The sequence below is a fragment of the Oncorhynchus kisutch genome, linkage group LG6 (assembly GCF_002021735.2).
Source record: "Oncorhynchus kisutch isolate 150728-3 linkage group LG6, Okis_V2, whole genome shotgun sequence".
Classification (NCBI taxonomy): domain Eukaryota; kingdom Metazoa; phylum Chordata; class Actinopteri; order Salmoniformes; family Salmonidae; genus Oncorhynchus; species Oncorhynchus kisutch.
Window position 1 is genome coordinate 44,558,622 of NC_034179.2, and position 20,236 is coordinate 44,578,857.

The following is a 20,236-nucleotide window of genomic DNA, read 5'->3' on the forward strand; positions in this document are numbered from 1 at the left end:
GCTCAGGACCTCAGACTGGGTTGAAGGTTCACCTTCCAACAGGACAATGACCTTAAGCACACAGCCAAGACAACGAAGGAGTGGCCTCGGGACAAGTCTCTAAATGTCCTTGAGTGGCCCAGACAAAGTCCGGACTTGAACCTGATCGAACATCTCTGGAGAGACTTGAAAATAGCTGTACAGCATCCAATCTGACAGAGCTTGAGAAGATCTGCAGAGAAGAATGAGAGAAACTCTCCAAATACAGGTGTGCCAAGCTTGTAGCGTCATACCCAAGACTTGATGCTGTAATCGCTGCCAAAGGTGCTGCCCAAAGTACTGAGTAAAGGGTCTGAGTACTTATGTAAAATGTCATCTCATTTTTATTAGCAAAAATGAATAAAAACCTGTTTTTGCTTAGTCATTATGAGGTATTGTGTGTAGATTGATAAAAATAAAAAAACTCTCATAAATTTTAGAATAAGGCTGTAATGTAACAAAATGTGGAAAAAGTCTAGGGGTCTGAATAGTTTCCGAAGGCACTGTAGTCTGTTTGAAAAGTGGAGGATCGCTTTCCCCCATTCTTTAAGTTCAACGCTTTATACTGAAGCCATTGTTCAGAAATACATCCAGAAATAACACCTGGTATTTACCTTAAAGGCACAATGTCTAAAATATTCTGCTGTTAAGGTTCTCAATTAATGATAAAATGGTCACCCATTGATTCTTGAAGAATATAACTAATAAATGCTACATGAGCTTAATATAATTGTGTTACCCTTTCTTAACCAAAAATGTGTGTTGCAGGTAATGACGTGGCTCAGGTTTGACCCCGGAGATGCCGAAGAGACGAGACATTCTGGCCATCGTGTTGATCGTGTTGCCTTGGACGCTACTTATCACTGTTTGGCATCAGAGTGCCATCACCCCTCTGCTAGCTGCTCGAAAGTGTAAAGGTCATTCCTCAAATTCCCCATGTAGGGGGTTTTATGGTTAGTCTCTTGAGCAGAGGAGCACGTTTGGTTTACTTATATCTATGCTTATTCTGGGATGCTCCATTTAATATAGACTTAAAAAGAACGTCTACACATGATTTCCCAGCTTCATTTTTTACATTTTCCCACCACTTAACTTTTTATCTGAATATGCTGCATTATCTATTACAAGACTTTTAACACAATGGCAAAAGGTTTTTGTTCATAATGAGCTAAACACTTCAGCAGTGTATGAAAGAAAATATTGTCATTTTGTGAGACCGTGGCATGAGGCCGCTATCAATTTGAGCACTATTAGTAGAAAATTGATTGTCCACAATATTGATTTCTCTAATCGGATTCACACCTTTTAACTGACTCATATTAGTCTGACATCTAATTCATTACTTTTTAAGTTAGTGTTGAGTATATTATGTTTATCACAAGGAGATTACATGTCTAACAAAAGAGTATGGAGTTAGATTTCAGAACGACACGTTCATTAAAACTTTTGACTGAAATCTAACTCTACAACAGACTAAGAAGACTATTTGCACGATTAGATGCATCCTCCCTCTCTACGAAGGCCATCTCTATGGAAACGTACAGTTCCTATACAGTCTATAAGCATTTATTATACCAAAAACTTCTTTCCCCTTCTCAGATGACAGACATGAGAGTCGGCGAGACTCCCGGAACACCTTCACCCTCAAGGAGCCCTGCACCTCAGAGAACAACAAGGACATTGTGGAGGTTGTGCGCACCGAGTACGTCTACAGCCGCCAGCCGCCCTGGTCTGATGTCCTCCCCACCCTCCACGTCATAACCCCAACCTACAGCCGGCCGGTCCAGAAGGCAGAGCTGACCCGTCTGGCCAACACCTTCCTCCACGTGCCCAACCTGCACTGGATCCTGGTTGAGGACTCTCAGCGACAAACCCTGCTAGTCACCAGGCTCCTTCAGGAAACAGGCCTGAACTACACCCACCTTAATGTGGAGACACCCAGGAACTATAAGCTGCGTGGGGACATGAGGGACCCCAGGATACCCCGGGGAACCATGCAGAGGAACCTGGCTCTGCGCTGGCTTAGAGAGACCTTCAGCCCCAACAACAGCAACAGCCAGCCTGGTATCGTCTACTTTGCAGACGATGATAACACCTATAGTCTGGATCTGTTTGAGGAGGTGAGTGGAACAAGGAGAGATGTTGTGCAGTACAGAATTGTTTCCTCTTTAGCTACCAAAACAGGCAAAATGTTTGGTTTCAGACACGCAGTAGTATAATTAAATAAAGAGCATGGCTCCTTACAATATGCCACTAGATAAATGCACAGCCTCAACACATAGGCATCACTTGACACCTGCCATAAACAGAGTTTATAAACATGAATTCTGATATTTGCATATGATACAAATTAAAATAGCTATTTCCTCACATAAAATCATATATCGGAAAAAGAATACTTATTGATCCTTCTCCACCCGTAGAATTACATAGAGCACTAATATCATAGGATCTCCATGGGCTCTACCCTCTCTCTCCTTCCTCGTCTAGATGCGTTCAACAAGGAAGGTGTCTGTGTGGCCTGTAGCCTTTGTGGGCGGCCTGCGGTACGAGTCCCCTAAAGTCAATACCCTGGGCAAGGTTTACGGCTGGAAGACTGTGTTTGACCCCAACCGACCCTTTGCCATAGACATGGCTGGGTTTGCGGTGAACCTCCGCCTCATTCTCTTTAAGCCTCAGGCCTACTTCAAGCTGCGGGGAGTCAAGGGAGGGTACCAGGAGAGCAGCTTACTGCGGGAGCTGGTCACCCTCAGTGACCTGGAGCCCAAGGCTGCTAATTGCACTAAGGTAAGGAACTAACAGTTGCCCTGTGTGGCTCAACTAATAGAGTATGTTGCTTGCAATGCTAGGGTTGTGGGTTTGATTCCCACTGGGTCAGGCTGGTCTCATAGATGTAACATAGGAAATGAAAATCCAGGACAGTCAAATTAGTATGATTCGTTTAATATGGTTGCATAAGACAGAATGTAACTTCAGGCAAAAATTAAAGAAAGGTGGTTGGTCGCTGTGGATAATAGCCGTATAATGCAAATGTCTGGCAACCCAAAGGTTGCGTGTTCGAAACTCCTCACGGGCAACTACTTACAGGTTTTGCTTCTTTGCAACTACTTAGCATGTTAGCTAACCCCAACCTTAACTCATAGCCTTAACCCCTAAGCCTAACCCCTAGCCTAGCTAACATTAAAGCGGTATAAAAATACTTTCAACTACTTTCAACTAACTTTTCCACCATTTTTACTTGAACCCACCGCCCCAAACAGGTACTTGTGTGGCACACGAGGACAGAGAAGCCTGTCCTGGTGAACGAGGGAAAGAAAGGATTTACGGACTCCAACGTGGAGATATGAAACTTATTTTGGATCACAGGTAATTTGAAAGTTATTGGGTCTGGGATTAATTAAGTTTGCAAAATTCCGGTACCTTTCCCAAAGTTCCCAGGTTTTGCAGATGTTAACGGAATTTTGCAACCCTATGTCTGAGTGCCAACCTGGCTATCTGAACCCCTTGTGAGCTTATTAATTCCACCAAAGGTTTTAATATTGTATTATTATTCATAGTATAAAGCTTTGCCGAATCTGTCTGAATTTGTATAACAGGGATGTTATGATTTCATATCATGACTTGACAGAAGATCCCTACAAAAGATAGAAAGTTTTATTCATGCGGTTTGTCTTTAGTTTCTTCTCATTTGCCTAAACTATTCTCTCCGTGGTTGGTAGTAATGATGGAATAATTGTTGATTACATATTTTCTTTACACATCTCCTAAGCCCATATACCATTGTGTTATTGCAGGTTATATATGGCTGGGATTCCAAATGGACTGGCAGAAGACAAGCTCCAGGCAAGCAGGATCAGGGTGAAATATATATTTACTGTAATACGACTGTAAAGGGAGTAAGACAGCCTTATTGTCTACTACAAGCAGTACACAGCTACGTATCAATACAGGCATAGAATATCAAAGCACAGATTCATGGAGGATGGTGATACTGTATCTAGCTAAGCGCTTTACTGATGCATCAATGGAAGATGCCCACAAGGAGCTTGCCAGTCGCCAGAGTGCAACTTAAACAAAAGACTGTCGGCGGTTCAAACAACAGGATGGCTTCACACAGTGGTCAACAGGAAGCGGCCTTAACCCAGCTGACACAAACCAACATGATCGTAACCAGGCACTGGACCAAACTGAATCAATCAGGGGCCCCGAATGGCTTTTGTCTGTTGGTGATTAGAGCGGACTGTACTTGGGGTGCAGAACAGAGCTGGATAAAGTAGTTCTTGTCTGACTGGAGTCAGCATTGACTGACAGACTGATCTGGAAAGGACATGAACCCTTCCCACGGCCCATTGTAAAACACTGAGCTATTCAGACAGCTCTGCTCCCTCAAACCTATCACTAATTAGAACACGTCTCACACACATACACGTCTGTACACAAACATCCGCACGCATACACGCACAGAGTAATCAGTGTAGGAACAATGATTTAGCATAATCCCCGTACTGTAATGCCAGCTTTTATTTGCTGTTGCATCTTTTACTGATCATATAACACTATATCAGCACTTTCAGATCAGGGTCTGTTGTCTGTTACAGTTTCTCAATCACGTACAAGCATTTTTTTTAACAATCGTCTTTCAAAACAGAGTTCACAAGACAGAACTCTGTGGCTTTTCGCAAAACAGTAAATGGTTGCCTTACCAAAATGTATTTGCCTTCTCAAATTATAAATACATTAAATCAAAACTAAAATTGTACATTCAAAATTGCTAATAAATTGCTAATAAAAAACAACACGACTGCCTGCAAAAAGATGAACACAAATATACTTATCCAAGTAGACCAGTAGTCCAAGTAGACTCGAGAAAAAAATCTCAGTAGATCAATAGATTTTCCTTGCAGTTACTAAATCATGATGATCAAAATTGTCCAACTATCCAAAGTGCAGAATTATGTGCAATTACTCTCCTTTTATGCATATTTCACCAAACAATTTCATACACATTAAATTAAATATATTCCCGATAAGAAACAAAATTAGCACATTGTGTGCAGGATTCATCGATATCATCACAATCCAATTCCATTCCATAATCAATACATAACTATGAGCAAACCAGGTTTTGTAGACTACATTGGTGCACAGAAACACATTCCAAAATAGAAATAAGGAAAGGTGAATACAATGGAAGAATACAACTGGTATGAATGTATAGGGAGGCCTCAAAGCAAAACCTCTATAACAATAGGGTCAGTATCTCCTGTAAAATCTAACACGAAACCCAAACCGGCTGCGCGCGTGCATCATCGTGCGCCATCGTGCGCCATCGTGCATACATTTATTTTGTCCCCCCACACCAAACGCAATCACGACACGCAGGTTAAAATATCTGAACCAATTATATTCATTTGGGGACAGGTTGAAAAGCATAAAAAATGTATTGAAATTTAGTTAGTTAGCTTGCACTTGCTAGCTAATCTGTCCTATTTAGCTAGCTTGCTGTTGCTAGCTAATTTGTCCTGGGATATAAACATTGAGTTGTTATTTTACCTGAAATGCACAAGGTCCTCTACTCCGCCAATTAATCCACACATAAAATGGTCAACCGAATCGTTTCTAGTCATCTCTCTTCCTTCCAGGCTTTTGCTTCTCTTTATATTGCGATTGGCAACTTTCATAAATTAGGTGCATTACCGCCACTGACCTCGTTCGTCTTTCAGTCACCCACGTGGGCATAACCAATGAGGAGATGGCACGTGGGTACCTGCTTCTATAAACCAATGAGGAGATGGGAGAGGCAGGACTTGCAGCGCGATCTGCGTCAGAAATAGAACTGATTTCTATTTTAGTCCTTGGCAACAAAGACGCTCATAGGCGCATGTGAGCAGTTTTTATTTTGCAACGCTGTCTCATGCGACCCGAGCGGTGTGGTCAGCCTGTAAGATATGCAAGTCAGGTACACCAGCAAAAAAATTATCTGAAGTTCTGTAAATGTATTTGAGCATTTGATCATTGATTTTCTGCTATAGTTTGTTTCAACACCGATTCAAAAATTCCTTGTATGCGATTGAGAAAAACACATTTTGGAGTGAAATACGCATCACATTTTTTCACCTCTCCAACAGACAATAGGTAAGGACATTTGCCAATGAAACTAGAGCTAGTCAATTAAATATGATTATTTCACAACACATACTAAATCAGTCACAGGATAAATGCCTTCCCTTGATATGCCATTTTCTAACCAGTCTGGACCCCAAATGGCACTTAATGATCTTTGATCTGATATTCAAAAGTAAACGGAGGGAATGTCTGCTTTGTAAACAACCACTGCAATTACACAAATTTACCCCACATGTCAATGTCTCTTTTGGTTTCCTTGTTTGACATGGTTTATTGTGACTAATGGCTGATATTTACATTTTTGTTCAAACATAGCATTGGTTTCCCTTTTTATAAAGTAAATCCTATACAGTCCTGGTCTCAGGGAAGACCAAATATTGAAGTGCAAACATACAGCACAGTAACTCATATTTGCCAATATGTTACATGATAAATATCACAACTAAAACTGACTAAGCCTGTCAATCAGTGGTCTGATGATACAGGTGTAATGTTTCATTTGGAAGTTAATTTTTTAAAATGTATTTAACTAGGCAAGTCCTCTTTAGGATCCGCCCCTTAAAAAATTTTTTTTTTTGCCTAAAATGACATACCTAAATCTAACTGCCTATAGCTCAGGACCTGAAGCAAGGATATGCATATTCTTTATACCATTAGAAAGGAAACATTTGGAAGTTTGTGGAAATGTGAAATGAATATAGGAGAATATAACGTATTAGATTTGGTAAAAGATATATACAATACAAAGAAAAAAACGTGTTCTTTTGTACTATCATCTAAGAAAGGCCATAATGTATTATTCCAGCTCAGGCGCAGTTTAGATTTTGGGCAGTAGATGACAGCAGTGTTTGTGCAAAGTTTTATACTCATCCAATTAACCATTGCATTTCTGTTCAAATGTGCCTAATTGGTTTATTAATCACTTTTCAAGTTCATAACTGTGCACTCTCCTCAAATAATAGCATGGCATTATTTCACTAATAACTACTGTAAATTGGACAGTGCAGTTAGATTAACAAGAATTTAAGTTTTCTGCCAATATCAGATATTTGCATTAGCCTACGTTAGCTCAACCGTCCCGTGGGGGACCCAACAATCCTGTAGAGGTTTAAGAACAAACTATTATTTACAATGACGCCTATACCGGCCAAAGCCGGACAACACTGAGGCTCCTGAGTGGCGCAGCGGTCTAATGCACTGCATCTCAGGACTCGAGGTGTCACCACAGACACCCTGGTTTGATTCCAGGCTGTTTCCCAACCATCTGTGATTGATAGTCCCATAAGGCAGCACCCAATTGGCCTCGTGTTGTCTGGATTTGGCAGGTTTAGACAGTCATTGGAAATAAGAAATTGTTCTTAACTGACTTGCCTAGTTAAATAAAGGTTAAACAAAAAATAGTGTACCACCCTATGGGACTCCCAATCACGGCCGGTTGTGATACAGCCTGGAATTGAACCAGAGTGTTTGTAGTGATGCCTCTAGCACTGCGAAGCAATGCGCTGGACCGCTGCACCACTCCAGAATGCTTTCATTTACATCATGACACACACAGAAAGTGATGATTACAATAATTCTAGTTGAAAATATGTTTTGTTAGGCTGGGATATATAGTTCTAGTTCCTTGTTTCAATAAATAAACCCGTTTGCATGACATTTCATGTCAATAAAATGGAAATAAATATTCTACTCAAGATGGATGAGGTGAGTTACCCCCATAAAATGTTCAGCACTTTGGGGCCCAGAGAAAAACCAATGTGAAAATGTGATCCACTCATTATTACTGTCTATCAAAAGTACAGTAGCTTTGGAATGCAGTCACTGATTGTCCACAGCCATGCCCAGATCAGGAGTCTCTTCAAACATCTTACAGTCAGCATCCTGCTCCTCAAACACAATGAGCTGCATGATGATGATGAAGAAACAAATAAAGGTAACTAAAAGATAGAGACTAAGTAAACAACTTTGTGAAACTAAGACTTGTCATTAGCATGTATTAATGTAAAAAAATAAAAAATACATCTAGACCCCTTTTACTCCAAACACACACAGAGACATGTACAAAGCTCTCGCTCTGCATTTGGCATATCTGACCATAATTCTATCCTCCTGATTCCTGCTTCAAGCAAAAACTAAAGCAGGAAGCACCAGTGACTCGCACCATAAAGAAGTGGTCAGATGAAGCAAATGCTAAGCTACAGGACTGTTTTGCAAGGACATACTGGAATATGTTCCAGGATTCTTCCGATGGCATTGAGGAGTACACAACATCAGACACTGGCTTCATCAATAAGTTCATCGATGACGTCGTTTCCACAGTGACCGTACGTACATACCGCAACCAGAAGCCATGGATTACAGACAACATCCGCACTGAGCTAAAGGGTAGAGCTGCCACTTTCAAGGTGCGATACTCTAACCCGGAAGATTACAAGAAATCCTGCTATGCTATGCCCTCCTGCTATGCCCTCCGACGAACCATCAAACAGGCAAAGCGTCAATACAGGACTAATATTGAATCGTACTACACCGGCTCCGACGCTCGTCAGATATGGCAGGGCTTGCAAACTATTACAGACTACAAAAGGGAAGCACAGCCGCGAGTTTTCCAGTGACGAGCATAACTAAATAACTTCTATGCTCATTTCGAGGCAAGTAACACTGAAGCATGCATGAGAGCATCAGCTGTTCCGGACGACTGTGATCATGCTTTCCATAGCCGATGTGAGTAAGACCTTTAAACAGGTCAACATTCACAAGGCCGCTGGGCCATAAGGATTACCAGGATGTGTACTGTGAGCAAGAGCTGACCAGTTTGCAAGTGCATTCACTGACATTTGCAACCTATCCCTGACTGAGTCTGTAATACCAACATGTTTGAAGCAGACCACCATAGTCCCTGTGCCGAAGAACACTAAGGTAACCTGCCTAAATAACTACCAACCAGTAGCTCTCACGTTTGTAGCCATGAAGTGCTTTGAAAGGCTGGTCATGGCTCATATCAAAACCATCATCCCAGAAACCCTAGACCCACTCCAATTTGCATACCACCCCAACAGATCCACAGATGATGCAATCTCTATTCCACGCCCCACTGCCCTTTTCCACCTGGACAAAAGGAACACCTTTGTGAGAATGCTATTCATTGGCTACAGCTCAGCGTTCAACACCATAGTGCCCTCAAAGATTATCACTAAGCTAAGGACCCTGGGACTAAACACCTCCCTCTGCAACTAGATCCTGGACTTCCTGACGGGCCACCCCCCAGGCGGTAAGGGTAGGTAACAACACATCTGCCATGCTGATCCTCAACATGGGGGCCCCTCAGGGATGCGTGCTCAGTCCCCTCCTGTACTCCCTGTTCACCCATGACTTCATCACCAGGAACAACTCCAACACCATCATTAAGTTTGCCGACGACACAACAGTGGTAGACCTGATTACCGACAACGATGAGACAGCCTATAGGGAGGAGGTCAGAGACCTGGCCGTGTGGTGCCAGGACAACAACCTCTCCCTCAATGTGATCAAGACAAAGGAGATGATTGTTGACTACAGGAAATGGAGGACCGAGCACTCCCCGATTCTCATTGACGGGGCTGTAGTAGAGCAGGTTGAGAGCTTAAAGTTCCTTGGTGTCCACATCACCAACAAACGATCATGGTCCAAACACGCCAAGACAGTCGTGAAGAGGGCACAACAATGCCTATTCCCCCCCAGGAGACTGAAAAGATTTGGCATGGGTCTCCAGATCCTCAAAAAGTTCTACAGCTGCACCATCGAGAGCATTGGTTGCATTACTGCCTGGTATGGCAACTGCTCGGTATCTGACCCCAAGGCACTACAGAGGGTAGTGTGTACGGCCCAGTACATCACCGGGGTCAGGCTTTGTGCCATCCAGGATCTCTATACCTGACATTGTTAGAGGAAGGCCCTTAAAATGATCAAGACTCCAGCCATTATTAAGACTCCAGCCACCCTAGTCATAGACTGTTCTCTCTGCTAGCGCACAGCAAGCAGTACCGGAGTGCCAAGTCTAGGGTCAAAAGGCTTCTTAAGGTCTTGTAAGTAAGCATTTCACTGTAAGGTCTACACCGGTTGTTTTCTGCGCATGTGACAAATACAATTTTATTTGATAAGTCAAAGTAGAGGGATGGAGGAATTCCAGCTAGATGGGAAGACACTCACCTGCATTGCCATGATGACCCATGACCATTACCAAGTGAAATTGGGATATCAACTCAGACCTGGGCTGAACAGTAAGTACAGTTAATTTGTTCTCACAGTCTGGTATAAAAAGTTTTAAATACTTCTTGTTCATAAACATATTTTCCTATTGATCTGATCTCTCCCCATTTTCTTCCTGCCTATTTCTCCTTACTCTCTCTCTCTCTCTGCTGATTGTTCAGATGCAGGATTATGTCAGTATGTTTGTGTTTCTCCCTGATGAGGTCACTGCCATCTCCTCCACGGTGGAGGAGAGCCTGACGGCCGAGTTTGTTCAGCACCTCTCCATGACACTTAAGCTTCTGAAGGTGTCCCTCAAACTGCCTTCCTAGAACTACTCCACTGACCTGCTGCCTCTGCTCACTGGCCATGTGACATGATGAGGTTGGACCAAGGTGCAGAGAAGAGATCAGATGAGGAATCAGCAGTTAAGGATAAATAATACTTTATTGAGGAAGGATGAGGAATTAGCAGTTAACGGATACATAATACTTGATTGAGAACGGTAGCCACAGGATCACAGCACACTTGAAAAAACCAACAAACACTAAACACTCAACCTCTCTCAGGCGGCGGCGGCGGCGGCAGCGGCAGCAGCATCATCATCATCATCATCATCATCATCATCATCATCATCATCATCATCATCATCATCATCAACCACCACACACACACAGCACATAATTCAAGCTTCTGCCAAAGATAACAGAAAACACACCTCTTTTAACAGGGAAATCATATTGAGTAAATTGGACACACCTGAGTGTAGTTGATGTCTCTAGGACGGTCTCTGCCGCCCTCTGGCGACAGGTGGAACCATGACAGACCAGGGTGAGTACTCAATCATCCCACCTCATCATGTCTTTGAATTGTTGTATCCCTCTTCCACTACCCTTCTCTTCTCTAAACTTTAGGAGAAAGGTAAAATAACTATTTTATTTTTTTAAGTGGAAGATGTTGTGGACTGTCTGGTCAATCTTCTACAGTATTTGATGGCAGGAGTGCTATCTCTCTTTCTGTGTTTTACATTTGAGTCACTTAACAGATGCTCTTATTCAGAGGACATACAGGAAAAAGTTGAGTTATGTTCCTTACTCAAGGGCACAATGTCAGATTTCTTTCACCTAGGCAGTTCTGGGGATTGAACCAGGGACCTTTCGCTTACTAGCCCAACACTCTTAACCTCTATACTACCTGCCTCCCTTTATCTATCTCGCTGTATCTCTTGCTATATTTCTCGCTGTATCTCTGTAGCTCATTCTGTAGCTCTTTCTGTGTATCTCTCAACTTTAGAGTAAAGTAATTATTATACAACAAAAAAATACAAGGGAAGTCTAAGGGGTAAATATCAGAAGTGGAGGGAGTAATCTCAGTTTCTAACAAGTACCTTCTGCCCGCTCCCTCTCTCCAGGTCTATCTTGATTGGTTACAGGACACAGACCTGATGAAGATCACCATTCAGGCAGCAAAGCTCAGCAGCCTTAATCACAAGGCACACACATACTCACAAACACATAAATAAACACACACACACACACATTCCTTCCAACAAGCACTTAAGAGGATCCAAAAAGGAAACAGACAATAAATATCATATGTATTACTATTATTAATCATATCAAATAAATCAAATGAATTTAAAAGAGTAATACTCTCTCTCTTCTTATCTATTTTCCTGCTTCCTTATCTTCTATGTGGTGTTGCAAAGAGTAAAGGGAATTTCAAGTCTTTTCAGTCTGCATTTTCAGACTCCGAAGAGCTCAGGTGGAGGGGAGCTCAGACTGACATTAAAAAGGTACTACATTTTTATACTTAAATTACTTCTTATAAAACCCATATTAAATGGTGTGTGGGGGGAATCTCTGCCTGTGGCCTCCAAATCACTAAGTCCGCCCCTGCGTAGGCATTACAACATTATCAACATCCCATTTCATTTGCATCTCAGAAATAATTAGCATGCTTGCTGAAAGCCCGCCCCCCCCAAAAAAACAACATATTTCAATACCATAAATGCTACCAAGACAAGCAAGTACAGACATTCTTTTCAGGGAATTTCCTTTTCTGAAACAATGAATCCATTTACAATTCACCTAATCACTCCACTTCCATGATACAGTACCATAGCAACAGATAGAAGCACATAGACAAATGCAGGTGTCATAGCCAAAGTACCATAGTATGATATGACTGTATTTACTCATTGGTAGTGTTACGAAGGTTTCACTTGGATAGCCATACATAAAAATTCTCTCAGGAAGAATCCAGGGAAAAAAGGAATGTGTGGAAGGAACTTCCAAGGCGCCTGGTTGAGGCTGAAATAGATATTCCCCAAGGCATAGTCAAAAATATAGTAATGCCACGCTATGTAAGAAGTACATGCATACTATCAAAGGAGTGGGCCACCAACAGAAACGTACATTTACAAAAGTTACCGGAATCTTCTGTAATTTTGGTAATGAATATATGGCTTTCTATGGTAATTTAGACTTGAATAACTAAGAAAACACTTATTCATATATACTGTATACTGAACAAAAATATAAATGCAACATGTAAAGTGTTGGTACCATGTTTTGTGAGCTGAAATTAAAAATCCCAGCAATGTTCCATGTGCACAAATTTGTTTATATCCCTTTTGATGAACATTTCTCCTTTGCCAAGATAATCCATTCACCTGACAGGTGTGGCATATCAAGAAGCTGATTAAACAGCATGATCATTACACAGATGCACCTTGTGCTGGGGATAACACAAGTTTTTACGGAGTGTGCAATTAGTGTGCTAACTGCAGGAATGTCCACCAGAGCTGTTGCCAGAAAATGTTATGCTAATTTCTCTACCATAAGCCACCTCCAATGTCATTTTAGAGTATCTGGCAGTACGTCTGTAGGGGATTTTATCTGTTCGAAGGGAAGAGAGACTGCAGAATCTTCAAACAACAAATTTATTATAAGATTTGCAAAAATGGAGCAGTTAATTATGCACTTCAACAGTGCATAGTTAAGGCCCAACTAACAGAGTTGGCTCTCAGCTTTTATAGAAAAGTCCAACCTCTTTGTCTATGTGGCTGTTAGCAGATGTGTGCAAACATGGATGGGGAACATAGTGTATAAAAGGTGTTTAGCTTGTCTGTGTATATTAAGATAGCTGACGTTGCCACCATTGTATGTTCCTTCATGCAAGTTTCCACACATAGGAGTTCCTACATATAGTACGAACGGGATGTCACATACTGTGGTCACACGCGGCTCTTACCTGTACAGCATAGTATATCTAATTGTGTAATTTTCCACAACATTTCCTCCCTTTTGAGACTAAGTCTTGACCTAATGGAAAATTACTTACAAGCATTTTCATCAAATAAGCATTAGCATTATTTGGAAAGAGGGAAAAGAAAATACTTTCTTTCACTTAGCACATTACAATTGTAAATGACCTCTGTTGTCATTGAGTTTCAAACCTTTATATAGTGCAATTCATTCTCTGAAGGGGGAAAGGAAAATATGAATTAAACATCAGTACCTGCTTCATCACCACACACAAGGCAAACACTCCGTTGACACTGTCTACATTGCCATGGGAGTACCATTTACATGACCTGCATTGTGGACATGGCCTATGGACATGCTGCAACATTAACTCAGTGTTTTTACCTTGGTGTTATGGATTACCATCGTCTACATCAGACATGTAATAACGCATAGGAAATAAATCTGTTCTGGGGCGTCTCCTTCAGGGGTCAGTAATGGCATGGAATAGTGTCAATGGTTTTGCTTCACAAGTTCTTAACACAAGTTATAATAAGTAATATTGCAAAAAAGATAACTAAGAAAAATCAACCAATGAAATATTATAGCTCCCACTACAATAGTCTAGTTACCTTCACACTGGGGTCTGAATATAAAGCAATGGTCACTTATCATTTGGCACCCTCTGCAGGAGATGTGGTGCTACTACTACAGCAAACTTCCTTTCCGGTGAGGTGACCTCCTGTATACAGGGATCTGTGGTTATTCTTTCAAGAATTGTACCTTCTTTAATAACAGACTACTCACTGAAATATTGTCTCATTGACAATATTGTCTGAAATGACAAGACTGCCTCTGTTAGAATCTGCAACTAACACCCTTATGCAGACATTCTGTCTCAAATAGATGCCCTGTATGTACTTAGCCTCCGGTTACAAATAAACTCAGCAAAAAAAGAAACGTCCTCTTACTGTCAACTGCGTTTATTTTCATTAAACATAACATGTGTAAATATTTGTATGAACATATCAAGATTCAACAACTGAGACATAAACTGAACAAGTTCCACAGACATGTGACTAACAGAAATGGAATAATGTGTCCCTGAACAAAGGGGAGGGGGGTCAAAAACAAAAGTAACAGTCAGTATCTGGTGTGGCCACGAGCTGCATTAAGTACTGCAGTGCATCTCCTCCTCATGGACTGCACCAGAATTGCCCGTTCTTGCTGTGAGATGTTACCCCACTCTTCCACCAAGGCACCTGCAAGTTCCCAGACATTTCTGGGGGGAATGGCCCTAGCCCTCACCCTCCGATCCAACGGGTCCCAGACATGTTCAATGGGATTGAGATCCGGGCTCTTTGCTGGCCATGGCAGAACACTGACATTCCTGTCTTGCAGGAAATCATGCACAGAACGAGCAGTATGTTTGGTGGCATTGTCATGCTGGAGGGTCATTTGAGGATGAGCCTTCAGGAAGGGTACCGCATGAGGGAGGATGTCGTCTTCCCTGTAACGCACAGCATTGAGATTGCCTGCAATGACAACAAGCTCAGTCCGATGATGCTGTGACACACCGTCCCAGACCATGATGGACCCTCCACCTCTCCAGAGTACAGGCCCCGGTGTAACGCTCATTCCTTCTATGATAAATGTGAATCTGACCATCACCCCTGTTGAGACAAAACCGCGACTCGTCAGTGAAGAGCACTTTTTGCCAGTCCTGTCTGGTCCAGCGACGGGGGGCCAGCGACGGGGGGTTTGTGCCCATAGGCAACTTTGTTGCCGGTGATGTCTGGTGAGGACCTGCCTTACAACAGGCCTACAAGTCCTCAGTGCAGCCTCTCTCAGCTGATTGTGGACAGTCTGAGCACTGAGAATGAGGACTGGGAATGTGCGTTCCTGGTGTAACTCGGGCAGTTGTTGTTGCCATCCTGTACCTGTCCCGCAGGTGTGATGTTCGGATCCTGTGCAGGTGTTCAGCTGTCCATCCTGTCTCCCTGTAGCACTGACTTAGGCGTCTCGCAGTACGGCCATTGCAATTTATTGCTGCCTTCTTGCAGCATGCTTAAAGCAGGTTCATGCAGATGATCAGGGACCCTGGGCATCTTTTTTTTGTGTTTTTCAGAGAAAGTACAAAGGCCTCTTTAGTGTCCTAAGTTTTCATAACTGTGACCTTAATTGCCTACCGTCTGTAAGCTGTTAGTGTCTTAACGACCGTTCCACAGGTGCATGTTCATTAGTTGCTTATGGCTAATTGAACAAGCATTTGTCAACTTTACAATGAAGATCTGTGAAGTTGTTTGGATCTTCACAAATTATCTTTGAAAGACAGGGTACTGAAAAATTTACATTTCTTTTTTTGCAGAGTTTACATTTGCACATAAATCATTCCATCTAATCAATAACACATTAGTCACTACTGCTTTTCCACTTATATAGCTATAAACATACTAAAACATGCTCAAGTCAATTGTACTGAATCACCCAGAAAGCCATATGTATTGATGCACTTTAACATTAGAATTCTGATAACATGTTAAGAGGCTCCTCTGTCCTCCACTCGTTACCTGTATTAATGGCACCTGTTTGAACTTGTTATCAGTATAAAAGACACCTGTCCACAACCTCGAACAGTCACACTCCAAACTCCACTATGGCCAAGACCAAAGAGCTGTCAAAGGACACCAGAAACAAAATGGTAGACCTGCACCAGGCTGGGAAGACTGAATCTACAATAGGTAAGCAGCTTGGTTTGAAGAAATCAACTGTGGGTGCAATTATTAGGAAATGGAAGACATACAAGACCACTGATAATCTCCCTCAATCTGGGGCTCCACGCAAGATCTCACCCCGTGGGGTCAATATGATCACAAGAAAGGTGAGCAAAAATCCCAGAACAACACGGGGGGACCTAGTGAATGACTTGCAGGGAGCTGGGACAAATGTAACAAAGCCTACACACTACGCCGCCAGGGACTCAAATCCTGCAGTGCCAGATGTTTCCCCCTGCTTAAGCCAGATCATGTCCAGGCCCATCTGAAGTTTGCTAGAGAGCATTTGGATGATCCAGAAGAAGATTGGTAGAATGTCATATGGTCAGATGAAACCAAAATAGAATTTTTTGGTAAAAACTCAACTCGTCGTGTTTGGAGGACAAAGAATGCTGAGTTGCATCCAAAGAACACCATACCTACTGTGAAGCATGGGGGTGGAAACATCATGCTTTGGGGCTGTTTTTCTGCAAAGGGACCAGGACGACTGATCCATGTAAAGGAAAGAATAAATGGGGCCATGTATCTTGAGATTTTGAGTGAAAACCTCCTTCCATCAGCAAGGGCATTGAAGATGAAACGTGGCTGGGTCTTTCAGCATGACAATGATCCCAAACACACTGCCCGGGTAATGAAGGATTGGCTTCCTAAGAAGCATTTCAAGGTCCTGGAGTGGCCTAGCCAGTCTCCAGATCTCAACCCCATAGAAAATCTTTGGAGGGAGTTGAAAGTCCGTGTTGCCAAGCAACAGCCCCAAAACATCACTGCTCTAGAGGAGATCTGCATGGAGGAATGGGCCAAAATATCAGCAACAGTGTGTGAAAACCTTGTGAAGACTTACAGAAAACATTTGACCTCTGTCATTGCCAACAAAGGGTATATAACAAAGTATTGAGATAAACTTTTGTTATTGGCCAAATACTTATTTTCCATCATAATTTGCAAATAAATTCATTAAAAATCCTACAATGTGATTTTCTGGATTTTTTTTCTAATTTTGTCTGTCATAGTTGAAGTGTACCTATGATGAGAATTACAGGCCTCTCTCATCTTTTTAAGTGGGAGAACTTGCACAATTGGTGGCTGACTAAATACTTTTTTGCCCCCCACTGTATATACAAAATACCAAAATGGTATTCTAACACACACACCCCAAAAATTTAGAAAAAAACATGAAAAGATATATATACATTTACAAAATAACACTTTCGATATTTGGAAGACCCTCAGTCCTCTACACAATATTGTGCTGCTGATGCCAGGTGCCATAGCAGTCTCTTTCTGCTGTAAAGCAGAGGGTCACCAAGCATGTGGTGCAGGTGATGGGGGACTTCATTTTGCAAAGAACACAGCGACGCCTCCATGCTGTGCCCTTTTGGCCCTGAGGCACATCCATGCCTGCAGAAATACATTTGGGCAGACGAGGAGTAGTAGTAGGAAGGATCGGAGGACCAATGCGCAGCGTGGTACGTGTTCATATTGCTTACTATTAATAGAACCCTGAAAAGTACAAAATAACAACGTGAATAAATGGAACAAATGAAACAGTCCCGTGTGGAACAAACACTGACACAGAAAATAATCACCCACAACTCAAAAGTGAAACTAGGCTACCTAAGTATGGTTCTCAATCAGGGACAACGAATGACAGCTGCCTCTGATTGAGAACCATACCAGGCCAAACACAGAAATCCCACATCATAGAAAAAGGAACATAGACAACCCACCCAACTCACGCCCTGACCATACCAAAACAAAGACATAACAAAAGAACTAAGGTCAGAACGTGACACTGTGTCTGTGACGCTCGCTGTTTGGTGCGACGCAGACCCGGTGGCTAGCGTGATGAAACTGAGAAGACACTCTCTGTCCTTTTGAGTTTTGAAGCAGAGTCTTCACCTGACAAAGTCATGTTAAAATATGTCAGTTATCCCGTGAGAGCTTTTGCGCCTAACACATTAAGGTGTTTCAGATGCCAAACTTATGGTCATGTTGCAGCAGTGATTCCGAGATGTGAGATGTATGCAGGAGGGTATGGGACAAAGGAATGTGTAGGATCAGTGTAAAAAACTGTGTGTCAATTGTAGGGGGTGCCCATGTTGCTGGGGATCAGAAGTGCCCAGTGCAAGAGAGACAAGTTGAGGTTGCCAGGGTTAGAATATAACAGAAGGTGCTGTATACCGAGGCAGTGAAGAGAGCAGAGGATGATGGGTCAAGGGTGAGCAGTAGGCCAAGGCCACTACAGAGTAGAGGTCGACCTATTAGGATTTTTCGACTGCAATACCGATTACTGGAGGACCAAAAGAAGCCGAAACTGATTAATCGGCCAATTTTTATACATATATTTATAATAATGACAATTACAACAATACTGAATGAACACTTATTTTAACTTAATATAATACATAAATAAAAATCTATTTAGTCTCAAATAAATAATGAAACATGTTCAATTAGGTTTAAATAATGCAAAAACACAGTGTTGGAGAAAAAAGTAAAAGAGCAATATGTGCCATGTAATAAAGGCTCATGTTTAAGTTCCTTGCTCAGAACATGAGAACATATGAAAGCTGGTGGTTCCTTTAAACACCAGTCTTCAATATTCCCAGTTAAGAAGTTTTAGGTTGTAGTTATAGGAAAATATAGGACTATTTCTCGCTATACCATTTGTATTTCATATACAGTACATTTGACTATTGGATGTTCTTATAGGCACTATAGTATTGCCAGCTTAATCTCGGGTGTTGACAGGCTTGAAGTCATAAACAGCGCTGTGCTTCAAGCATTGCGAAGAGCTGCTGGCAAATGTAGGAAAGTGCTGTTTGAATGAATGCTTACGAGCCTGCTGCTGCCTACCACTGCTCAGTCAGACTGCTCTATCAAATATCAAATCATAGACTTTAATTATAATATAATCAACACACAGAAATACAAGCCTTCGTTGAATAATATGGTCAAATCCATAAACTATAATTTCGAAAACAAAACGTTTATTCTTTCAGTGAAATACGGAACTGTTACGTATTTTATCGAACAGGTGGCGTCCATAAGACTAAATATTGCTGTTAAAATGCACAACCTTAAATGTTATGTTATAATTTTGTAAAGTTCTGGCAAATTAATTACGGTCTTTGTTAGGAAGAAATGGTCTTCACACAGTTCGCAACGAGCCAGGCGGCCCAAACTGCTGCATATACTCTTACTCTGCTTGCACAGAATGCAAGAGAAGTGACACAATTTTCCTAGTTAATATTGCCTACTAACATTAATTTCTTTTAACTAAATATGCAGGATTAAAAATATATACTTGTGTTTTGATTTTAAGAAAAGCATTGATGTTTATGGTTAGGTACGTTGGTGCAACGACAGTGCTTTTTTCGCTAATGCGCTTGTTAGATCATCACCCGTTTGGCGATTCTATGATAAATTACCAGGCACCGCATTGATTATTTGCAACGCAGGAGAAGCTAGTTAAACTAGTAATATCATCAACCATGTGTAGTTAACTAGTGATTATGTTAAGATTGATTGTTTTTTATAAGACAAGTTTAATGCTAGCTAGCAACTTACCTTGGCTCCTTGCTGCACTCACATAACAGGTGGTCAGCCTGCCACACAGTCTCCACATGGAGTGCAATGTAATCGGCCATAATCGACGTCCAAAAATGCAGATTACTGATTGTTATGAGAACTTGAAATCGGCCCTAATTAATCGGCAATCGGTCGACCTCTACTACAGAGTAATACAAATTTGTGCTTCAGTAAGTTTGGCTTCTTAGCATTCGTTGCCATGGTTAATAACTGTATTTAAAAAATGGAATGTAAATCCCAGAATATAGATGT

The 20,236-nt window shown here is 41.7% G+C and overlaps 1 protein-coding gene across 3 annotated transcripts; it reads left to right on the forward strand.

Moving 5' to 3' along the window:
• Positions 1 to 562: 562 nt before the first annotated feature.
• On the forward strand, positions 563 to 7,105 carry LOC109892154 (galactosylgalactosylxylosylprotein 3-beta-glucuronosyltransferase 1-like). 3 transcript variants are annotated; one of them, XM_031826786.1, is made up of 5 exons: positions 563 to 971; positions 1,618 to 2,138; positions 2,509 to 2,805; positions 3,279 to 3,384; positions 3,813 to 7,105. In XM_031826786.1, exons 1-4 carry the CDS (start codon positions 818 to 820, stop codon positions 3,363 to 3,365), a joined length of 1,059 nt encoding a protein of 352 aa, XP_031682646.1. In that variant the 5' UTR covers positions 563 to 817; the 3' UTR covers positions 3,366 to 3,384; positions 3,813 to 7,105. The 3 variants fall into 3 exon arrangements, with proteins under 3 accessions (XP_031682646.1, XP_020340175.1, XP_020340176.1); XM_020484586.2 differs by having other exon boundaries at positions 563 to 935; XM_020484587.2 differs by having other exon boundaries at positions 563 to 929.
• Positions 7,106 to 20,236: the final 13,131 nt, after the last annotated feature.

Bases quoted from the DNA above. Each gene is read 5' to 3' on its own strand.
- LOC109892154 (XM_031826786.1), top strand. From the start codon at position 818: ATGCCGAAGAGACGAGACATTCTGGCCATCGTGTTGATCGTGTTGCCT. The intron at 972-1,617 runs GTTAGTCTCTTG...TCCCCTTCTCAG, and splicing joins CCCATGTAGGGGGTTTTATG to ATGACAGACATGAGAGTCGG. The intron at 2,806-3,278 runs GTAAGGAACTAA...CGCCCCAAACAG, and splicing joins AGGCTGCTAATTGCACTAAG to GTACTTGTGTGGCACACGAG.